The sequence below is a fragment of the Canis lupus genome, chromosome 18 (genome assembly GCF_003254725.2).
Source record: "Canis lupus dingo isolate Sandy chromosome 18, ASM325472v2, whole genome shotgun sequence".
Classification (NCBI taxonomy): domain Eukaryota; kingdom Metazoa; phylum Chordata; class Mammalia; order Carnivora; family Canidae; genus Canis; species Canis lupus.
Window position 1 is genome coordinate 19,093,320 of NC_064260.1, and position 23,550 is coordinate 19,116,869.

Below are 23,550 nucleotides of genomic sequence, written 5' to 3' on the forward strand. Positions count from 1 at the left end.
CCGCTGCCACCGACCCCTCCAAATGCTGAGCTGCTGCCAGGCAAGGCGCGGGCAGGAAGGACTCTACCCTGGGAACTACCGCCCTAAGACAGTATCATGGCATCAAATACGTTCACACGCATCCCTCTGGTTGAGCCTCAGCACAGTAGCAAGAGAGGAGCCTGCCTTCCTACCAAACTCCTGGATGCTCGGGGCGCGCAGCTGTGAGCTCCGGGGGCCTAGAGCGGGCGGCCGGCAGCCCCGGCAGCCCAGTGAGGACGCTGTCCTGTGCGGCAATTTGTACTTTAGAAATTTTGCCCGAGACTTCTCTTTCCCTCGCTGACTTTTTAAGCGGACGTCATGGAGCGGACGGTCCCCCAGGAGGGTGTCCTGGGGCGGTCGCCGGGTCGGGGCGGGCTGCGCGCAGGCCCGGGGGCGGGGGCGGGGGCGCGGGCGCGGGCGGGGGCGGCCGGACGGGGCGCACGTGCGGGCTCGGGGCGGGGGCCTCGCCGGGCCCGGGGCCGCCCTCCGCCGGGACCTACTTCCCCTTCGGCAGAGCCGAGCCCATCGGAGCCCATCCGAGCCCTGCAAGCTGCGGCGGCCGCGGCCCGGCACGGCTCCGGGGAGGCCCGGGGACCCAGGCCGGGGCGCCGGCCCCCGCCCCCCGCTCCTCTCCGGGGCGCCCGCCTTCTCGAGCCTTCTGCGGCCGCCGGCCCGGGAGCGCCCGTTAGTCAGGGCGCACGTGACGCGCGGTGCCCACATGATGCGCGGGGGGGCGGGGGGACACGGGCCGACCGGGAAAAGTTCGCCGAGAGCCGGGCGAGCCCCCGCGCGCCGCGTCCCTGCCCTGGCCGTCGCCCAGCCGCCCCGAGGGCGCCCGGGGCAGCGCCTGCGCCCGCCCCGAGGCTCCCGTGCACCGCGGGCCGAGCCCCGACGCGCAGCCAGGCGCCCCCCGAGCTCGCGGGCGCCGCCGGGGTCCCGCAGGCCGAGCACCTTGCACAGCGCGGCTGCCCGTGCGCCCCCGGCGCCCCGGGGCGCCCCCGCCGGCCCCGCCGTCGCCCCTCCCGCCCCGGGGCGCCCCCCGCCGGCCCCGCCATCGCACCCCCACCGCCCCGGGAGCCCCCCCCCGCCGGCCCCGCCGTCGCCCCCCTCCCGCCCCGGGGCGCCCCCCGCCGGCCCCGCCGTCGCACCCCCACCGCCCCGGGAGCGCCCCCCGCGGGCCCCGCCGTCGCCCCCCTCCCGCCCCGGGGCGCCCCCCGCCGGCCCCGCCGTCGCCCCCTCCCCGCCCCGGGGCTCCCCCGCCGGCCCCGCCGTCGCCCCCTCCCCGCCCCGGGGCGCCCCCCGCCGGCCCCGCCGTCGCCCCCTCCCCGCCCCCCGCGCGCTCGGGCGGCCGCGCTCACCTTGCTTGACACACTTGAGGCGGAGGGGGTCCTTGCAGTGCTTGATGACGGCCAGCACGTCCCGGATGGTGAGCCCCGCCACGGGGGTCTCGTTCACCTCCAGCAGCAGCTCCTCCGACGCCAGCTTGCTGCCGCTCTCGTAGGCCACCTTGCCGGGCTTCACCTCCCCCAGGTAGGGGAACTGCCCGTTCTCGGCGCCCCCCTTCAGCTCGAAGCCCAGCTGGCCCTCCGGGTTCCTGCCAATGACACTCTCATGGACTTTGCTCGTCCAGTGGCTTTTCTTTTTCAAGCTTTTGGACATGGCAGTGGGGTGGGCGGCCTCGGCTCCCGAGGGGCTGCTGCGGGGCAGGGGGAGGCGGGCGGGGAGCCCGGGGAGCCGGGGCGCCGCGCGGCGAGGGATCAGACTTTGCCTTCCTGCCCCTCTGCCCGGCGCGTCCCCTCGTCTCGGGACGGAGCGTGGATGCTGCGGGGGGAGGAGGCGGGGACGGCGGGCCGGGCGGGGCGGGGGCGGGGGCGGGGGGGCGGCTCGGCCGGGGCTGCTGTCCCTGGAATGACACTCGGGGCTGTGGCCCCGCAGCGGAGGAGCGCGGCGGCGGCGGCGGCGGCGGGCTGGGCGAGCGGGAGCCGCGCGGCGGGCGGGGGGCGGGGCGGGGGCGGGGGGGCGCGGGGCCGGGGCCGCTCCTGCGCGCGGCGGGGCGGGGGGGGGGGGGGGCCGGGGCCCGCGGCAGCCGCAGTGGCCGCGGCGAGGTCCGGGGCGCGTGTGCGTGTGCGCGCGAGTGTGAGTGAGTGTGCACTAGTGGGGCCGCGGGGGGGCTCGCCGGGCTCGCTCCCTCCCTCCGCAGCTTGACCCGGTAGTGAAGGCGGAGAGAGAGGCAGGCTGGGCCGCGGGCAGCCTACGGGAGGAGGCGGCGCGGGGAGGGGACCGGCCGCCGGGAGGCCGCGGGGAGGCCGCGGGGCTGCGCGGGCGCCCGGACGCCCCGACCCGCGAGGTGCCCCGGGGAGGGCCGCGCAGGCGGGCGGGGCGCGCCCGGGACGGGCTGGGCCGGCGTCGCCTCCGCCCCCCCCCCCCCCGCCCCGCCGCACTCCTCGCGGACTCCCTGGGGCGGGGGTCGGGGCAGCGCATCCCGGGGTGGGGGGGGCGGGGGGGGGCTCGTGGGCTCGGGCCGCTGCCGCAGGAGGAGGCCCCCGCGGGTCGGCCCCGGGCACCAGGGGCTCTGCGCGAGCTCCGCACCGCCGGGGCCCCGGGCCCACCCGCTCCGGCCCCACCGGCCCCGGCCCCACCGCGTCTGCAGCCGGCGGAGAGGCGAGGACCAGGGCGCCAAGGTGATGCTCATTTTCACTCATCTTAAATAGGATGTTAGTGAGTTTTAAAATTCCAGGAACTGGTAAATGAATTTCATTTGCTTTATTTCAAAATGATACGTTTGAGAAAGAAAAGGAAAAAAAAGTTGCACGCCCACTCTTCTCTTTAGAGCAAAGCTTGAAAAGCACCGAGCAGTTCAGGTTTTTGATGTCTGGGATGAGGAGAGTGGGAGGCAAGTGCAGTTGAGAACGTGCGTGCAGTCCACCCAAACAGACCAGATTTGGATTCAGGCTTTGCTGGGTAACTAGAGTGTGATCTTGACCTGACTGCTTGACCTTTCTGAGCCTCAGTTTCCTTGTTTGTTAAATAGGATTAAAAGTACTAAGCTGATAGGACTGCGATGAGAATCAATCAGGTAATGCACACAAAGTGCTGCCTGGCACAGGTGGGAAGGCACCCAAAATAGTGATTTCCTTCCTCTTTTTCTCTCAAGTATAACTCACTATTTGGGGAAGACGGGTATTGAATTTAGTGGTAACTGGAAAAGACTTTAAAGAAAGATGAATTATTTAAACCTGTGTCTTTTTCCCCGCCTTGGGAAGATGGATCCACAGTGAGTTGGCTCCTGCTGATGAGGATTATTCAGCGAGCCAGGGGCAGTGTCAGGATCTGAAATCAGAGCTGAAGGCAATGCCCAGGAAGGGGCAAGACTTTGGGGAACATAGCCCAGTCTCACCCAGACAAGTTGGGGTTTAGCATTATGAGATACAGACCTACATGGAAATTAAAAATGGAGACTGAATATGTATTTTCAAACACCAATTGCAAACTGGCACGTATGGGTAAATACTAATATTTATCAAGTTCTAACCATGTGCCAAATGTCGTACTATAGGCTTTACATTTGTTTCTCCCAACATCCTAATAAAGTAGATATTATTAATCATCCCCTTTTACAGATAAGGAGACTGAGGCATACAGAGATTAACTTTTGCAAGACCTCAGATTTAGTCAGTGCTGAAGCTAATATTAACACCCAAGTGTTTTGGCTTCAGACGTCATCTCATTGACTGCATTGTGCTCTCCTCATGCACTTACCATGTGTCATACCAGTGATCAGTCCATAGTGTCCCCAGAGGAAGGGTCTGCAGTTTATTGTAAGAGTAATTAAGGGGGAAAATGGAGTGGGAGTTTGGCATAAAAGCATTTCCCTCTCAACAGCTGAGGAGAGTCACTGAGGTACAGGCCAACAATTCAGTGCCTCTCAGTTCCTTATTCATCTTCTCTGCCCTGAATTGTGATATTTAGAACTGGAACCTATAAACATTGCTTTGTTCTCAGTTGGCCCAATGTCGGGACGTGTCAGTAGAAGGTGCTGGAGGGACATTGCATAAAAAGAGAGAGGCCTCTTCTTGGTACCAGTGCTTTTCCTCTTGTGGCCTGCTCAGTGAGGGGCTTTCTGGCCAGTGGTGTGCAAGAGACCAGTGTTTTCACTACTTTCAGGAAGTTTGGCTAGTTCCCCAGTGTGTGGCTTCCCAGTAAGCCTTGCTGGCGTCCCAGTGGGTGGATTCCTAGCAAGTTTCACTGACACCTCAGCTGGTGGTTTCCTCACCAACCCAATCTGTGACGCTTCAATGGATTTCGTTTACCATTAGTTGGGCCACAGCCACATTATCTCCAATACGGTCTGACTCACTGGCTTGGTAGCATAGAGGAGAGGAATGGGGAGAAGGGTTCTTCTAGTTTACTCCCTGAACTGTGGGGTACTTTGTCACGGCCCGGAGGTTCTGGTGGCCCCCTGCACCACTACTGTGTTTGTTGGTGGTCTCCTCTCCTAGTAGTCACTCCCTTTTCACCAGCTAATAATTCCTCATATCAGCTTTTCCTTGTTTCAGTTATTGTGTTATTTCTGTCTCCTGCTTGGATCTTGACTGCCTAGGCGTAGAGGAATCCTGAAAAGCCATCTAGGGACTTGGGAATCGGGATCCTGCCGATAGCTATACAACACTGACTCACTTAACCTCTCAGAACTTGTCCCCTCATCTGTAGAAAGAAGGCGATGATACATATGACAAGGTTGCGTTAGCATCATGTAGAATGTGAATGCATTTTAAATTCACTTAACTGTGGTAGCAGGAAAGAAGATGGGGATATTTTCTTTAAGAAGAAAACTCACATGTGTTCTGAGGACTTGTTAGGTTGTTTCCTGGGAGTGAAGACACAGCATTTTCTGTTATTTATATTGCCATCAGATAAATATGTTATTGGTTGCTGGGTGACTTTGCTAACTTTTCAGGATGAAAGCACATAGTAGCGACTCCCAAGTTGTTCAGGTTTCCAGCACTATGAAAAATATGACTGAAATTACAGTAATTTTGAAATGCTAGATTCAGACTAATTTGATTACTTCCTATTCTGGTATCCTTCACATTTTGCTTCATCTCTTCTTGTCTCCTTTACCCTTTCTGAGTTTGATGCCTGTGTCGAGAAAGAACCATGTCACTGCTGAGCACTCTGTGCAGAATATGGCACTAGATTTTGCATGCTATTAAAAATAGTTTAGGAATCTTAAAAACTGATAGGACTGATAGAAAGAAAAGCATTCTCATCACTTTGCACATTCTCTGGTACAGGGTAAATGCTGAGAAGGATTCACCTAATGACAGATATGTCCAAAGTGATGTTGCATAAAATTACATTATATGGCTACCACCTTAATTTGATTTTTATCTTCAGTACTAAACGATTGTCTCTTTACACACATAGTAATGTCTTAAGGACATTGAATGCAGAAGAGCATATTGATGAAGAAAAGACAGAATGATCTTAGTGAGGACGGAGGTTAAGAAAGAAGTCAGACTCTTCATGAGCGTAGGCCAAGGTCTGAGAGGTTTTACTGGTGATGATAGTGGTAACGGAGGATAAACTTGACCCACTCCATAATTTGTCTGTGGCCATTCCTATTATTAAACCCCCTTTCACTTCTGCTTCATTATTCACACACAAAAGTGCTAACCCATACTTATAAGGTAGATTTATTTAGCATAATACCAATGAGACGCCTGGGTGGCTCAGTGGTTGAGCGGCTGCCTTTCGCTCAGGGCATGATCCCCAAGTCCAGGGATCGAGTCCCACATTGGGCTCCCTCCATGGAGCCTGTTTCTCCCCCTGTCTGTGTCTCTGCCTCTCTCTCTCTCTCTCTCTCTGTGTATCATGAATAAATACATAAATCTTAAAAAAATAATAATGATACCAAGCTTCTCAGACTTTTCTATCAAAATATCTTAACGATGATATACTCACCCACACCCCCAGCCAAGAGTAATCTTATTTTTTATGAGTAATCTTATTTGAAATCTTTAGTTTTTATCTAAAAATTCATATGAATTTTCTATTCTGAAGTCAGTTCATATTTATATGGCTATAAAATATGATTTTCCCCCACACTTTACCTATAAGATATTCCAGGAGGATTTACTGTGTTTCTCTGCTGGTTTCTTGGCCCAGCCTAGTGACTCCGTGGGTCCCTATAGCTTAAATACAATGACTGGATATATAAGCCCAAGTCCTGGAGAGAGAATTTGGGCTAGAAAGATAGATGTGGGGACACTTTGAAACCTTGGCTCTTTAGCCTTACCCAGCACTGTGCTGAACATAAAAAGAGAGAAACCCTGAACTCCAGTTTACAAAATCTTTTAGAGGGCAGAGAAGAGAGGAAAGATCAGTGAAAAAAGATTATATTGCAAGGACAGGATTGAATGTTGAGAAATCAGTCTTTTTGAAGTTAACGAAGGGAAGGTTCAGGGGCTGAGATGCCGCCAAGCACTTGTACAGAATTGCATATTTCATTTGTGTCTTACCAACTTGCATTATAGTGCTGATTCTCCTCACCTGAAAACCTCAAATATTTTGATAACTGTAAGTTTTAGGTTTATATCAATTAAATTTACAGAGGAGGGCCAGAACTGTTTCATGTAAGTCTAGATTTACTGTTTATGATTGTGCTTCTGCATTTCTTAGAACCATATTATTATGTTTTAGTATCGGATATAATATTGGGATGTAGTATATGGTTCAGAGTCTCCACATCTCAGGGAATTTCTCTCAAATGACACTAGGAATTAGTCACCAAGCCCTGTGCAAAAGATCTGGAAATGGGTAAAATGTGACTACTTAAGTCTGTGAGGGTATTAGATCATTTTAATTGCTAGAAAGTTCTGAATGATGTGACTTTGGTCCTTATTAAGCACCATTTTGTGTGAAGTGCCTGGACTATACATGATATATGAAGTGGTGAAAGAGAACCGCAAAAAAATTTAAATAATTGCTTCACCTTAAACAGAGTTCACAATGTGTGGAGCAATTCAACTGGCTCAATAAAAGAAAACGTGATAATTTTTTTTGTTGTCGTTCTGTGACTTTAATGTCATGGCACTATTCTTTGGTAAATGACAATGGGTACTTTAGTGAAAACTCAAGCTTGATACTTTTGCTACCTATTCAACATATGCACAACACACAACAGGTAATACTGTATTTGGATCTGGAAACCTATACCTTTTTATGCAGAGTGCTATCAGGTATACTTCTTAAATGTCAGTATCTGAATTTATCTTTCTTTTTATTGTTTTGCTTCTTACTTAATTCTGTGCCTGTCAAACTTTTATCACCAGTTCACATTCTACTAAACTCAAAAAAGTTATTTTCATACCTTTTATACTTTTAGGCCCTTCTTACCAGACTTTTTTAAAACTCTTCAGAAATTCAGGTACTTCAATTTCATGCCATCAAGTAGCTATATGTGGTGCCTTCTTTTTCTTATTTGAGTGAGTAGTTCAATTGCTGTCACTTTATACTTTGTAATTCTAAATCTTTTAAAACCATCTTGCCATTTTTTTCATTCATTCATCCTTATAGAAAACTCTATAAAATAATCTCTTACTTTCTAGTTGCTTTTCTCTCATATTATTATCCTTTCTCTTTCCCAAATGCACATCTAAATTTATCCTTTTTTTCATAATAGATCTTCAGTTTCTCATCAATTCACATCATAAATTTTAGAATAAAATACCCTACATGTATTTTTAATATGATATCTACTGCCCATATTCTAATCTTGCCTATTTTTAATCATTTTTGTTGTTAATTTAAACTGACAATAATTTCCATTACAAGGAATAAGCACAAAGGGATAGCATTATCATGGACTCGATTTTATCAGTAGTGAACAATCTTTAGGCATAAAGAAAATTAGGAAAGAAAGTCAACATATTCTATTTTGAGATAGTACGGAACAGTCAGATGTGTTTTCTAGTCTTTGGAAAAGCACATTTATTCAAAGAAAACTTCATTATGTTTCCTCCGCCAGATTGCTGAGAAACAAAAATGCTGATGAACTATTGGAGGCAATGAGAATATAATTATAATCATACTGATATTAATAATTTTGGGGTTTTTTTCAAGATTTTATTTATTTATTCATGAGAGACAGAGAGAGGCAGAGACACAGAGGGAGAAGCAGGCTCGATCCCCGGACCGAGGTCAAGCCCTGAGCCTAAGGCAGACGCTCAACCACTGAGCCACCCAGGCGTCCCTAATTTTAATAATTTTGAAGCCTCTCCAAACACTTTCGTGTAGTGTAGTTTGCTTTTAACCATTCTGAATGTCATGTATGCTTTTCAGAATATGATGAATGCTAGTGATTTTATCCTGTCCTTCTGTCCTTCCATAGATGCACATATACATGCAATCTTCCAAATATTACATATCACTTCATGTAATTTATAAATTTGCTGAAGCCCAGTCATTTGCTTGGATATGGAATTCTTTGGAAGTCCAGTGTAGGGTGCCTGGGGGATTCATTTGGCAAAGCGTTTGCCTTCGGCTCAGGTCATGATCCCAGGACCTAGGGTAGAGCCCCACTTCTGGCTCCCTGCTCTGTGGGAAGTCTGCTTCTCCCTCTCCCTGCCACTTGCCCTGCTTATGCGCTCTCTCTCACTCTTCTCCCTCTCTGTCAAATAAATAAAATCTTTAAGAAAAAGAAAATTCCAGCCTAAATAAATCTCTTCTGTAGTTTTTTATTTAAGTATAATCAGCTGAAAGTAATCTTGTCTACTGAACTCCTATGAAATGCTACATAATCCTTTTCATGACATTTCTTTCTGCCTTTTATTATAACATTAGATTTATCTCAGCCTCACATCTAAGCTATAACTTCTTTGAGAGCATGGCTAATTTTTGTATTCCTGACAGAGGTTGAATGAATAAAGGAGAACACAGTGCTAGAGAAAAAAGAAACACATAACATACATATAATTTACTATGAAAATGTATCTATTATATTAAGCCCAGAATTAACCGATGCTACTAAAGTAAGCCCAAAATTTAAAAATGTATTTCAAAAGATCAAGGCAGCCAGAGGTTTAAGAAGCTGTTAATGTTTTGAGACAGTTGTCTCCCATTTTGGCTATTGAGAAGCTTTGTAAAAGAAGGACTCTAAGGTTCTTTAAGAGAAAATTGTAGTTTAAGATGGGTCATAGAGTAATTTGAAATCATTTAATTCCCTTAGACCATCTTAATCTTCCAACTTACCTCAATTAAATTATAGGGCAATTCAGAGGTTTGGCAAGCCATTCTCTGTAAACTCTGAAGAGAGGTGGACTTCAGAGGAGTCACTAGAAGATGGATAAAAAGCAAAGCTATCATTTGCTTTCAAAAGAATGTATTCCACAAACTATAGACCACAAAAATTAGGACAAGAAGAGAAAGAAGTGGTAACATGAAGCTAGCTAGCATGGCTTCATAAAGAACAAGCCAAACGCACATTTTTGTTGATAAAGCATGACTTGCTTGTTGTGGGTCCATTTTAGCTAAATCATTAAGCATTAATGCCATCACCTCTTTTCTAATATCGGCAATGAATACTCAGGTCTCCATCATCAGTGTAATATCTTCAAGTGACTTCAGTTTGCAAATGCTCTGTTAGCGCATTCTCCACATCTGGCTTTACCAGGACTGCACATAACAGGCCTATTACTTAACTCTCATAAGCACTTTCAATATCTCATATGCTCATTCGGTCAACTGCTCCCATTGTTGCCTCATTTTAATTTTGTGGGATCACTCCTGATCCTTTTTCAAAACATCTTCTAAGCCTTTTCTTCAGTAATTCACTGACTCTAAAGATGTCAGGTATTTTAAGACCACTGTCACAATTTTAAGATTATAAATGTATAAATGTAAAATATCTGTTCAATGCAAAATATACTTTGTGTAAAAAAACTATACTATGAAAAAGCAAATATGAAAACCATGCATTTTAAAATTTTACAAAAATGTTTAATAGATTTCAGACTGTGTTATTTAAAAACAATTATGAATATTTTACCTACAGTTAATATTGTGATACTGGTCAATTAGTTATATTTGGTCTGTATTTAAATGAATCCCTCCCAGTTTTGAGACTTAATGAAAGAATTTGCATACACTAAAGTCTTTTAGAGTATAATGAGTGCCATTTTATTTCTTTTAAAGATTTTATTTATTTGAGAGGGAGAGCAGGAGCATGATGTGGGGAGCAGAGGGAGAAGAAGCAAACCTGAGCAGGGAACCTGATGCAAAGAGGGGGATCAGTCCCAGGACCCTGAGATCATGACCTGAGCTGAAGGCAAATACTTAACCAACTGAGCCACCCAGGTACCCCAGTAATGACTGCCATTTTAATAAAATTTCAAAATTTTGAGAACATGTTTTTATTACAATATAATTATGCTTCCTACTTTAGGCCATATTTAAATTTTTATTTCTATTGTCAACAGTGTCTTGATAGGAGAACTAGAAATAAAGAAGTAATTCTTTCATTTAGTAGCAATACCTTGGGGATTTTTTTTTTTTTTGGCTTTTTTTAAATATTTTTTTTATTGAAGTTCGATTTGCAGGCATATAGTATGATACCCAGTGCTCAACTCATCAAGTGCCCTCCTCAGTGCCCGTCACCCAGTCACCCCATCCCCCCGCCCGCCCACCTCCCCTTCCACTACCTATTGTTCGTTTCCCAGAGTTGGGAGTCTCTCATGTTTTGTCTCCCTCTCTAATTTTTCCCACTACAGGGGAAAGGAGGGAAAATGAGTGAGGGTTTTTTTTTTTTTTTTCTAAATCAGAATTGAAGAGGTAAAGGGTCTTCTGCACTTGGTAATTTGATTGGGTGACTGCAAGAGTTCAGGGACTCATGTCTTACCACAAGAAGAATAAACATTGCATTTTCCTCTTGAAGGCCCTAAAATATTTTAAAAGATGTCAGTTTATATTGAAACATTCCCTGGAGCTCCCACTTTAGCAAGAAGCTAAATAAAAGAAGTTTTAAATTTTCCCAATACTAATGGAGATTTACTTTCTAGCCCTTTTCTCTGGAGACAAATGTAGGTCTCTCCTCAAGGGTAGGAAGATTTGCATATAATTCTAAAGGCTAGAAATACCTTTTCTGCTCTCTCCAAAGTGATTCAGTATGTTTTGTCATACTGCTTGATGATTTTGCATTAGAGATTTATTCTTTTTGAGATAATAAAATACAAATATCTCTGAAAGGCTTTCTTCTACTTTAGTCATATTCATATGGCTACTAGTGAACAAAATGTGTTTATATGGTACAGGATAAAAGGAAGATTGCCAGCCAACAAATCCCTAGAGTCTGTGCTACATTAAATGTTGCTTAGCAATTTCCACAATTTTCTCAGTCTAGTTTACTAATAAAGACATTAGAAATCAAGGGCAGGTGCATATGTTACATGAAGTTGTGAAAGTGGTATTTATTCTATGTTTCTAATCTCTATATTGATTAAAAAACGAAGGAAATGGCAGGTTCATAGGTGGTGTGGTAAGGTGGCAATAATTTATGTGGATAATATAGAAAGGTGTTTCCTAGGAGATAATTTTTATTTATTTTTTTCTTTAAAAAATTAATTTTATTTGATACAGAGATACAGAGCTCATGTGTGCACGGGAGGGGGGGGGCGCGGGGCGGGCGGCAGAAGAAGAAAATCTCAAGTAGACTCCCCACTGAGTGATCTCAAGACCCTGAGATCTTGACCTGAGCTGAAACCAAGAGTCAGACAATTAACTGAGCCACACAGGCACCCCTCCTCCTAGAAGGTACATTTTAGGCAAGGCCTTAAATGAGGTATAACACCCACTTATGAAAAAATCTGTGGGAAGGAATTTTCAGACAGAGAGAAAAGAAGTATTTAGGACCTGAAGTAGTAAGGAACGTGACTTGTCAGAGACTAGGTAATTTTCATTTACATTATTTTATGCATTTGATTTTACTACTCTTAGGTTAGTCTATATAAGGGCTTCCACAAATTAGACCCTGCTTGAAATTTAATTCTCGCCTGATCTTTCTCATCATGCTCCATGCTAGTCGGTGCCTCTGTGACTTTGTATAGGCTGTTTCTTTTGTTAAATAGCCTCTCATTCATTTGTTCTTGGCTGATAAACTGACTCATCTCCTAAATTGCATTTCAAGCACTCCCTTTTTTAAGAAGCTTCCTCTCATTCTCTTTTGCCCACCATCCATAGTTACTCAAGTAACTTGACTTGTGCATTTGAGACACAGCTTTGCATTTATTGATTTACATGTCTGCTTTTATCACTAGTGGGTTTCTTTAGGACAGAGACATTGTTATAATTCATCCCTACTACATATGGTTGGCCATTGTAGTGGTAATATAGTATATAATATTAGTAGTATATAGCAGACACTCAATAAGTTGTTGTTAAACAAATCAGTGGGATATCTTTTTTGTTGTTTAACTTAATATGATAATTGTCTTCAGAACAGTTTCCATGACATACTTATGATAATTAATAGCTATAAACTAACTCTTCACTATATTCTGTAGCCACTAGGATGTTTATCATTTCATTTCAAAGCAAAAAGATGTTAAATAGAGTTTCTATTTAATGCAAACAACACTCATGGAAATATTCTGAAAAGATTAATTTCTGGCATACAGTTTTCAATTCAGTTTTTTGTTTAGCATATTTGTAATAGATTTTGAGCCTACTCTAAAAAATGTTGGCATTGAGAACTAGGTAGTATTTAATGAAAATCATGATTTAATAGCATGTTTTACGTGGTTTGTTTTTTATGTTTACTTAATTTTTTTAAGGATTTTATTCATTCACGAGAGACAAGAGAGCGAGAGACGCAAAAACATAAGCAGAGAGAGAAGCAGGCTCCCTGCGAGGAACCTGATGCGGGACTCGATCCCGGACCCGGGATCCTGCCCTGAGCCAGAGACATGCTCAACCATGGAGCCACCCAGGCGTCCTGGCTTGTTTCTTTTTAATTTAGAGTAGTACAGTTATATTTGAGATCTTCATTACATTTTATTTACCAGAACTCAATGTTCTTTCTTAACTTGGAAACTGAGGGCTTTTCCAATTCTTAAACGCCTGGCAGAAGTAGAATAGCTGGATGAGAACCTGGGAAGAGAAATTATGGAGGATGTGGCGAAAAAGTGGGAGGAGAATATGGACATTTTGGCAGCACCAAACTTGAAGAGATGACAGAGGGTATAGCATTAAAGTAACCATGCAGAATTGGAAATACATGACTTAGCGCTTCCCCTGCCCCAGGAAATTTCAAGTATACTGGCACGTGCTCAGTGTCTCCAGAGGTGTCTGAGTGATTGGCCTGTGTTCTAGGCTTTATCCTAATCAGGAAGATGCTTCCACCCTGTTGGTTCTCCTTGATGTCATTAGGGATACAAATGTGTGATGCAAATTTATTGAATGATCCAAGCTAATGAATAAATACATAAGCCTTTAATATCAGTCCTCTTATTTATTTGTCTTTAAAGTTTATATCAATACATGCTCCTAGATTCTTATTTCATCTAATGGGATAGAATCTACTACTAATGTTCTTTGTTTTGATGCTCAAATGATTTGCTTTGCCCTGTAGGGGCTCCTTCAAGATGGTTTGCTTATCCTTTTGAAACATGCCTTTGATTATTTGAATACTTTTTTGCTTCCTTATATAACAAAATATTACAATTTTATCTTGCTCTTTCTCTTCCTCAGTTCTAGAATTTGCCTCCCCCCCCCCCCAGGGAACCCTATTCCTTTTAGTGGAGAATCATATTTAGAAACCAAGATATGAAATTTTGGCTTAATTATCGTCATTTGTGGGTCATTATTTCTAAGCCCTTTCAGTGGGCAGAACTAAGAAATGTATATAAAGGCATTTCAAGTATATTTATATATATTAACAACACATATATTAAAAAATTATTTCAAATTGATACTTCCAATTAACATCACAAGTCCCTTTACTTTTTATCAGAAGAGAGAAATCATTGGCTTAACATGAACAAAACACTAGCATTTGGGAGATTTTTTTAAAAGATCTTACTTATTTGAGACAGAGAGAGAGAGAGAGAGAGAGCAAGAAGGCACAACTAGGGGAAAGGGCAGAGAGAGGGAGAAGCAGACTGCCCGCTGAACAGGGAGCCTGACTCAGGTCTCAATACCAAGACCCCAGGATCATGACCTGAGCTGAAGGTGGATGCTTAACCAACTGAGCCATCCAGGCACCCCAAAATACTAGCATTTTTGAAAGAACAGTATTTGTTACCTATATAAAATGGGCCTGGAAAGTAATAATATTGATCTCATACAAAGTCCACTGAAATATGTTTCATTGATATTTAAACATAATGTATATTAGAATCTTAGATATCAGAGGGAGAGGGAGGCATTTTCAGAATTGTGATCTAGATGTTATACAGTAGACTCTTGCAGTGTTGTTCTGGATCTGTGTTAGAATAGAAAAAGAGATCATGGGGCAAAAACTTGTCTTAATCCTTCAAACATTGTTAACCACATAGAGAAAGCATATTAAGCATACATTACACCCAGAATCTTGAAATGAATGCATATTTATGAGAGGAATATAAACAAACAAGGAAGTGGTACAGTGAGACACTGACATAATGCACTACCTACTTGGGAAAAATACTTGTGTTTTCTCTTTGGATAAATACAGATACAATACTAGCCATTCCACTTAGCAGTAGCTTGACTACCAACATGAATAACTTGTTCAGAGATGAAGAGGAGGAGTTGTGAACATCTAAACATTAGGATTTGCATCATAATAGTGCTAGGACTACATATTCTAACAGAATTTTCTCCCACCATGTCTTGGAGAACTTTTATCCAATGGTCTGTGTCTCTCCTACTAGTTTGAAAACCAAAGCCTCTCTCCTTGTTTTACTAATCCCAAAGATTAATTCAGAAGCCCATGATTTTTCTTTACTGGTTCCTTTGCTTTATCTAGAAAAATAAAATGTAAAAAATATAATTTGGCAGGTTGAAATTTGTTTTCTCTAGTATAGTAAAACAAAGAGTCTCATTTTAATACTGCATATATGCACTTACTAAACATTGCATTGTAATGAATTAATGACCTGAAAATAATGTAAATACATACATATATATTTGTGTAATATATGTTAGCTTCAGAAATCATTTTTTAAAAGTGAATACCTAAGGGGCACCTGGGTAGCTCAGTTGGTTAAGTGTCTGACTCTTGAGCTCAGCTTGGGTCTTGACCTCAAGGTCACTGAGTTCAAGCCCCACTGAGTTAAAAAAAAAAAAAAAAGTGAAGACCTGAAGAAGCTACAACTATAATTTAAAAAATGTTTTGACCAGTGTTAGAAGGAAAAATTAATTAACAATTATTAAGGAGTTATGTGATATACACCATGTGTATTGCATCTTATTTAATTATCAAACAATATATTTGCTAAAGCTGCCATTCCCCCATTTTCTGGAAGAAGAAACTGAGATTACATACTTCATTAAACTTGGTCAACTTCTTGTAACTAATACTAGTGCTTGGATCAAGCCACATATGTTTGACTCTAGACCCTGTATTCTCTTGAGGGCATCACATAAAGCTTTTCACTGCCCCTGCCCAAAAACAACTTTTGCTAAATTGATTCTTTGCTTCTTGATCTGTAAAAGAAGGATGTTGGCCTCTCTTAGTGATCTCCATGTTTTTAATAAGCAATAAATAACATTCACCACACATAATAGTTTCTCTGTTCTATATTCATTATTGCAAAACAACTATGGCTCAGTGATGCTTTGAACTTAGTTTCAATTTCATAATTTAAAACACATTTGTATACATATGAAAATACCAGTTGTGACAAGAGAATAGAAAGCTTTGTTTTGAAAGTAATTTGTAACTGACAGTTGACCATAGACATATTGCAAAGGTGGGGGCCACATACAGGGGTAAAAGTTGGCCTGGAGTTATTTTTTTTTTTATTTCTTTCTCTTGTAAAACAGTTGTAGCCATTACACATTCTTATTGAAGTAGAATTAACATACAGTGTTACATTCATTTCAGATGTACTATATGATGATTCAGCAATTCTGTACATTACTCAGTGCTTATCATGATAAATGTACTCTTAATCCCTCTCATCTATTTCACCCATTCCCCTTCTCTACCTCCCCTCTAGTAACCACTAGTTTGTTCTTGTATTTAAGAGTTTGGTTTTTTGTTTGTCTTTTTTTTATTTGTTTGTGATTCAATAATTTTATACACTACTTAGTGCTCATCACAATAAATGTACTTTATTTCACCCATTCCCAACCCACCTCTGTAACTACCAGTTTTTTCCTATATTTAAGAGTCTGGCTTTCTTTTTTGGGGGGAGGTCTCTTCTTTTTTCTTTGTTCATTTGCTTTGTTTCTTAAATTCTACATATGAGTGAAATCACATGGTATTTGTCTTCCTCTGATTTATTTCACTTAGCATTGTATCCTCTAGGTCCATCCATGTTGTTGCAGATGGTGAGATCTCGCTTATTTTTATGTTCTTCCACATTATATTTATCCGTTCATTATGAATGGACACTTGGGTTGCTTCTATATCTTGGCTATTGTAAATAATGCTGTAATAAACATAAGGGTGCCTGAAGTCATCTTAAATGAACTCTATTCAAAAGGACTGCCTAATAAGCAATGGGATTCCAAAAGAGAGTCTATGAAGACATGAACCTGCTGAGAATCAAATCACAGTGAACTGTAGGTGAGAGATGGCTACCAATAAATGGAGAGAGAAGTAAATAGTCTGAGGAATCCTACAAGGAACTGAAACACTGTGCAAGGGAAAAAACAAACAAACAAACAAAGCCCCAGCTTTGATACCTGTCAAACTAGACAGCAATGATGGTGACCAATAAAAGTACCAGCAGGCAGGAGTTTTCCTACACCCTCACCTCTCCACCATCTTGAACCCTGTTGTGATCAGAATCAGTGCAAGTTAACAATTGATACAAAGAAAGACAAGTTGGGAAAATAGAGGAATATCTATCCAAGCCATACTGTATACTGCAGGCCTGCCTTCTGTTGCATGACTGATTAGGTGAGTGCAGAAGCTTTAATTTTAAATGAAGCTTGTAGTTTTTATTATACTCTGGCTGTACCTATCACTTTCAGAATTGAAATAGTTTAAGTAACTAGAGTACCAGTGGGATTTTTATTATTTAAGACAGCTGTGGGACACCAACCAAGATTTTATCCAGGGGAAGGAAAAGAATTACCCTATGGAGCACACTTTAATAGATATTATGAGACAAAAAGTTACTTAATGATTTCATTTGGCAATTCTGTTCCTTCAGAATAGCATCATAGATTTATATATCCATGTATCCTATGTCAAAACATACACATTTATCTTTATATGTGCATGTATCATATGGAACACGTTGCCTTTTGCAAAGTTTATTGTTTTTTTAGAAATTCTTACTTGATTATTCCCTTAATTACATTTCTGTATATTCTCTCTACCTAAATTCTTTAGCTATAAGCAAAGAAGGGTCAAGTTTTTATATACAATATTCTATGTTTTTTTTTATAATTGGAGAAAATATTTTATCTAAACACCATGTGCCCATGATATATGACACCCCATCATATTTGCATGTGAATGTTTATAAAGTGCAAATAATCTCAAATCACAGGATCAGAATTAGATTTAAAAAAATGTATTCAATAAGATGTGTAAGATGAGATAGAATTAATTCTAATTGAATTCACAGAGGATTTGAAATTAGATGTAAATCTGTAATATTGTATTACATTAAGTATGAATTAGTATTTGATTTGCATTCAGAAAAATGTACTATGTTCACTTCTGAGAACCATTTAGATAGAACATTAGAACAGATATCTGATCTTTATTTTCTCTTCTTCCCCTGCCACCTAAATTTTATTGAAAACTCTGTCCAACCTGATTATCAATATTAAAGATTAGTTTTGAGAAATCCGGAGAAATTAAGAATTACATTTTAGTCAGAGATAGAATACAGTAAGAAGTATTTTTATGTATTGAAAACAACGTCTCTCAAGAGGTAACAATTTTAATACCTAAACACTAACCTAAATGCTGAATTTTAGGTATTAAGGCTAGAAAAGATACACAGAACACAAGAGTTTCTTGAATAAATGTTCCACATTTAGCTTAAAGAATTCATTTAGAACTTGGGCATTAAAGAAATGTTATTTGAAACTGATATTGGTAATTAACTTAGAAAATCTTTAGAATTTGGATTTAGGTCCTATGATTCAGAATTTAGGTGTTATCAAAGGAGATTAGTATTGGACCCTAAATCTACCATTTAATGAGGTGTATTAAAAAAAATTCTGGCATTAGAATAAAAGCTATGTGATGTCATTCTTACTACTATGATGTAGGTAATAAAGTTTATAAAATGTGTATTTATATTATTTCATTATTTACCTTGATTATTCATAAAAAAAAACCCCAATTATAGCATAAATGAATAGTTATTAATATTTAGTATTACTTTGAAAATTGAGACTGCTTAACATTACTGGTTGTAATTATATAGCATTCTGAATTCAGTGAATCCTTTGACAGTTCTAATTTCCTACCTAAGAGCTCTTCTCTGCTACTCCCTTGCTGACAGGACCTCTTTTTGTTCAGGCTGGCAATGTTCCCAGATAAAATACTCACCTCCTCAGTTTCTGTTGCAGCCAAGGGTTGCAAGGTAACAAGAGTGTAGGCAATGAGATACAAGTGTATTTCTGTTAGAGATTTTTGGTATTACTTTTGTTTTGTAATTAATACAGACACTCTTTTTGTCCTTTTCTCTTTCTCCAGCCTACAACACAACTGAAGAGGGAGAAGCCATCATGCCTCTATGATTAGACAAGTCTGAAGATAAAAGCTTCACTGTGAGGATAATGGAACAAAGTGCTAGAATGGGCCTGCACTCCCTTGCCTTTGACTTGTTGTGGAAGGAAAATAAAATGCTGTTACAAGTTTAATCCACAGAGATGGGCTTCTGTTTCCTGCATTTCAATACATCACAGTTCATAAATTTATATAATTGGCAAAAGTATCCATTTTAAAGATTAACAGATACCTAACTCTCAGTTAAATCTCAGAAAAATAGATTTTTAATCCATTGTGATTTTGAAATTGATCTCTCAGTCTTTCGGCCATCAAACTATTAAATACATTTAAACATTGTTATTCATTGTTAGAGTGAATCCTGTTATTTTCTAAGCGTATTATTGTATGTGTGCCCACACGCAGGTGTGTGTGTGTGTGTGTGTTTGTGCGTGTGTATGCACATATACTCAGGGAGCCTGAAGGAACCATTATTTATTTTATGAGGCACTCAATGCTAGTTACCTCTAACTCATTCTTTTCTCTCTTTTTTTTTTTTAGATTTTATTTATTTTTTGAGCAAGAAAAGGGGCAGAGGCAGAGGAAGACAGATTTTCAAGCAGACTCCACACTGAGCGCAGAGCCCAATGTAGGGCTCCATCTCATGATCCTGAGATCATGACTTGAGCCAAAAACATGAGTCGGACAATTAAACGACTAATTCAGATGCCCCCTTCTGACTCATTCTTTAAGCCTCTGCATTCAATACCCATTGCCTTCGGGAATAAATCCTTATACAACCCGTTAAAAATGATCTAATGATTTATTTATCTTCGATTTATCATTGGAGGTTTGTGAGTGTGTGTGTGTGTGTGTGTGTTTTGACCCATTTACTTGTTTGTATACCTACTTTCTTGAGGTTTGTATCATAAATGAATGCTGAATTTTTGTCTAATGCTTTTTTCTGTATCTATTGAGGTAATTGTGTGATTTTAATCATTTCATTGACATGGTGTATCACATTGAATTGTGGATGTTGAACCATCTTTGCATCCCTGGAATAAATCCCACTTGATATGGCATATGATCCTTTCAATGTATTTTTGAATTCAGTTTGCTAATATTTCATTGAGGATTTTTGTATCTATATTAATCCATGATATTAGCCTGTAAAGTTTATTTGTGGTGTCCTTGTCTGATTTTGGTATCAGGATAATGCCAGCGTAATGAAATGAGTTTGAAAATGTTCCCTCCTCTGATATTTTTTTTTTGAAGAGTTTAAGAAAGATTAGTATTATTATTCTTTAAATCTTTGGTAGGAAAAAAGCAAAAAAACTTCTGGAAAATTCAATGAAGCCATCTGCTGTGGATGGGTTTTTGGGAGGTTTTTGACTACTGATTCAGTCAGCCTCTTTGAAAATTAGTCTGATGTTGAGATGTTTTATTTCTTCATTATTCAGTCTAGGTAGGCTGTGTATTTCTAGGAATTTATCCATATCTTATATGTTGTTCAATCTGTTGGCTTATAAATGTTCATGCTACTCTCTTTGATCCTTTATATTTCTGTGGTATCTGTTTTAATATATCATCTTTCATTTCTGATTTTAGTTATTTGAGGCCTCTCTTTTTTTCTTGGTGAATCTAGCTAAAGTTTGATCTATTTTTTTAAAAAAGAAACACGTTTTAGCTTCATTGATCTTTTCTATTTTCTGTTTAGTCTCTATTTCTGCTCTTTGTTATTGTTTGCCTTCTACTAACTCTGGCCTTAGCTTGTTCTTCTTTTTCTAGTTTCTTGATGTATAAAGCTAGGTTATTTGAGATTTTTCCTTTTAAGTAGGTGTCTATTGCTATAAACTTCCTCCCATTTACTGTAACTGATGGTAAAGTATCCCATCAAAGAGACATTTCTTTGATCTGACTCAGACTTCTCTTACTGTCATTTAGCCACACTGAGTATTGAGAACAATTATAAAGGATTCTGCGTCCAGTTCCTATGGCGTGGGGAGGAGGAGTTGTGCACACCAACAAGCAATTATTGGATACCCAGTAGGTATTCTAAAACTCAACCCAATCCTAACACTATTTACCCAGAGACAGCATCAGATTCCACAATTTAAAAGTTTAGTTTCACAAGACTGCCCAGCCTCCTTCAGATTCCAACTAGCTATAGATAAGGTTCCAGTGACATGCCCCCCCCCAAGATTCAAATAATTTGATAGGGAAGCTCAAAGAATTCAGGCAAATAGGTTACTACATTACCATTCGTTATAAGAGGATATAACTCAAGAACACAAGACAAAAAAGGTGTGTAGGTCAAGGTACGGGGAAAGGACTTCAAGTTTCCATGCCCTCTCTGATGCACCACTCTCCCTGCATCTCTACACGTTCACCTACCCAGAAGTTCTCTGAATGGTCATTTGAGATTTTATGGAGGCTTTATTACATAGGCATCACTGATTAAATCATTAGCCACTGACAAATTTTTCAACCTCCAGCCCTCTTCTCCTCCCTAGAAGTCAGGGTGGGGAAGTGGGGTAGGGCTGAAAGTTCCAACCCTGTATTCTTAGTTCTCAATTGCTTTCCAAAAGTTACCTCATAAGCCCGGTTGTGGAAAGGAGCCTGTTATGAATAACAGTACAGCCATTTCATTTTGATGTCTCTGAATCCATTTCAGGAGCTGAGGACAAGAAACCAAATATTATAACAAAAGATACTCCTATTGCTCTATTGCTCTATTGCTAAAAAGTTCCATGGATTTTGGGAGCTGTGAGCCAAGAACCATGAATGAAGACCAAATACATATATTTCTTACAACTCATGATATAAAAAATTCAGAGATCTGGGATCCCTGGGTGGCTCAGCGGTTTGGCTCCTACCTTTGGCCCAGGGCGCGGTCCTGGAGTCCCGGAATCAAGTCCCGCATCAGGCTCCCGGCGTGGAGCCTGCTTCTCCCTCTGCCTGTGTCTCTGCTTCTCTCTCTCTCTCTCTGTCTATCATGAATAAATAAATAAATAAATCTTTAAAAAATTCAGAGATCTTTAAGTTGGGGGGAAAGTAATACAACCATTTCACTGATTAGTAAATTAAGCTTTAAAAATACACGTCCTTGGTCAAAATCATTATTGATGCAGATGCTGTTTGTGCTAAGAATAAAAATGGCTTAAACTATTTACCACTTAAACTACCCTAGAAATAACATTTCTCAACTTTCCATGAGCATGACAGAAGTTTAAGTTACTAAGTCAGAATATCTTGAAAAAAAAAAGATGAAAACAACTGTTTCCCAGGGTCTGGACACTGGTAGACTGAGAAGCCACTGGAGTCCATCATATACTTTGCCCCTCAAGTGTGAGCAGTACCTAAGAAGAAGGCTGAGCAAGGTTGCAATTCACACCCACTACCCATCTCTAGTGCAAGAGATGCAGGGATTTTGCTAACAACAAATTTAAACTGCTGTCCATTTACCACAATATACTTTACTTTCAATGATAACTCACAACATTACTGCCTTAGACTTTATTACCCTCTAAGTACCTATAGCTCTCAAACCCTCAAAAAATTCAGTTCCCAGCAAAGCAATATAAATAAAGAGTAATCAGTGTTAATAACTCAGAAAATGACCCAAAGAATGGCAGAACAGACTCTCCACAGCTAAATGTAAAGAAGAAACCACATTAAAGAGGTTAGGAAGGGCAGAGATGCAGTTGGGAGCCAAGTAGACCTACAGAACTGCCCATAGGAGGGAGGGATATGGTGGCCACAGTTGGGGAACAGGACCAGATCCACAATAGGCACCGGAAACATGGGGGCCCCACACTGGAAAGAAGAATCTCCATAACAGTTGGCTTTGAAAAACAAAGGAGTCTAACATTCAGTTGGGATTAATACCTGGAACTTTAAAAAACAGTGCACTCAGCTCTGGGAGAGCCAAGAAGATGGAGTCCCTGCTCTTAAGAGACAGCAAAAAACAAAACAAAACAAACAAACAACAACAACAACAAAAAAACAGTGATATACAGCATAGAAGCAGCAAGTGTGAAAAATCAGGGTATATGGGAAGGAGATTTATTTCCTAGTGTCAGGGCATGTGCTGGAGGGGCAGGATTCTTTGGGAGACTTCTCCAAGAACAAAAGGTCTGTGAGACACCATTTCCCTCCTCTGCCCCCTAGCCTATATATATGGACACCTGTGGGAACCAGCACAGCACCAACTCTCCACTGAGCTTGCAAAGAGTATACCACACCCAGCACTCTTCTGTGGACCCGCCTCTCTAACCCAACAGTTCATCAGGAGTTTTCCTCAGCGGCTGCAGATCAACTCCAACAGTGGACCAACATGAACCTGCTGAACCATGTGTCCAACCGCTCATTCCCCTGCGGACCAGCCACTTCCAGTTATGCCCTTGGCAGGAGTTTATCCAAAGGGGTGCCACAAGTCTGTCAATGTGTAAGCAACCCTGACAGGGGCCAGCACCACTCCAAAGTGATTCCTGCCCTGGGGAGAGTGGAAGATAACCACACATACCAATCCAACTGCAGCCCCAGCAATGGGCTGAGGGCAGACATCTGGTCTGACTGTAGGCCCCACCCACCAATAAAAGCCTTTTAGGGCACGATGGTGGGAGAGTACCCTGTAGTTCAGTGCTATAGGC

At 42.0% G+C, this 23,550-nt stretch overlaps 1 protein-coding gene and 1 long non-coding RNA gene across 2 annotated transcripts in view; one reads left to right on the forward strand and one right to left on the reverse strand.

The window, feature by feature from the left end:
• The window catches only part of MAGI2 (membrane associated guanylate kinase, WW and PDZ domain containing 2), a 1,104,679-nt gene extending 1,102,848 nt beyond the window's left edge, over positions 1-1,831 (reverse strand). The window contains exon 1 of the mRNA XM_049096782.1: positions 1,380-1,831. Coding sequence (XP_048952739.1) covers positions 1,380-1,680 — 301 coding nt within the window. The 5' untranslated portion in view covers positions 1,681-1,831. The remainder of the gene's footprint in view (positions 1-1,379) is intronic.
• A 694-nt stretch (positions 1,832-2,525) lies between these two features.
• LOC112661276 (uncharacterized) lies at positions 2,526-19,261 on the forward strand. The gene is made up of 2 exons (XR_003137574.3): positions 2,526-2,702; positions 18,887-19,261. It is a non-coding gene; the product is annotated as an uncharacterized LOC112661276 (long non-coding RNA).
• Positions 19,262-23,550: the final 4,289 nt, after the last annotated feature.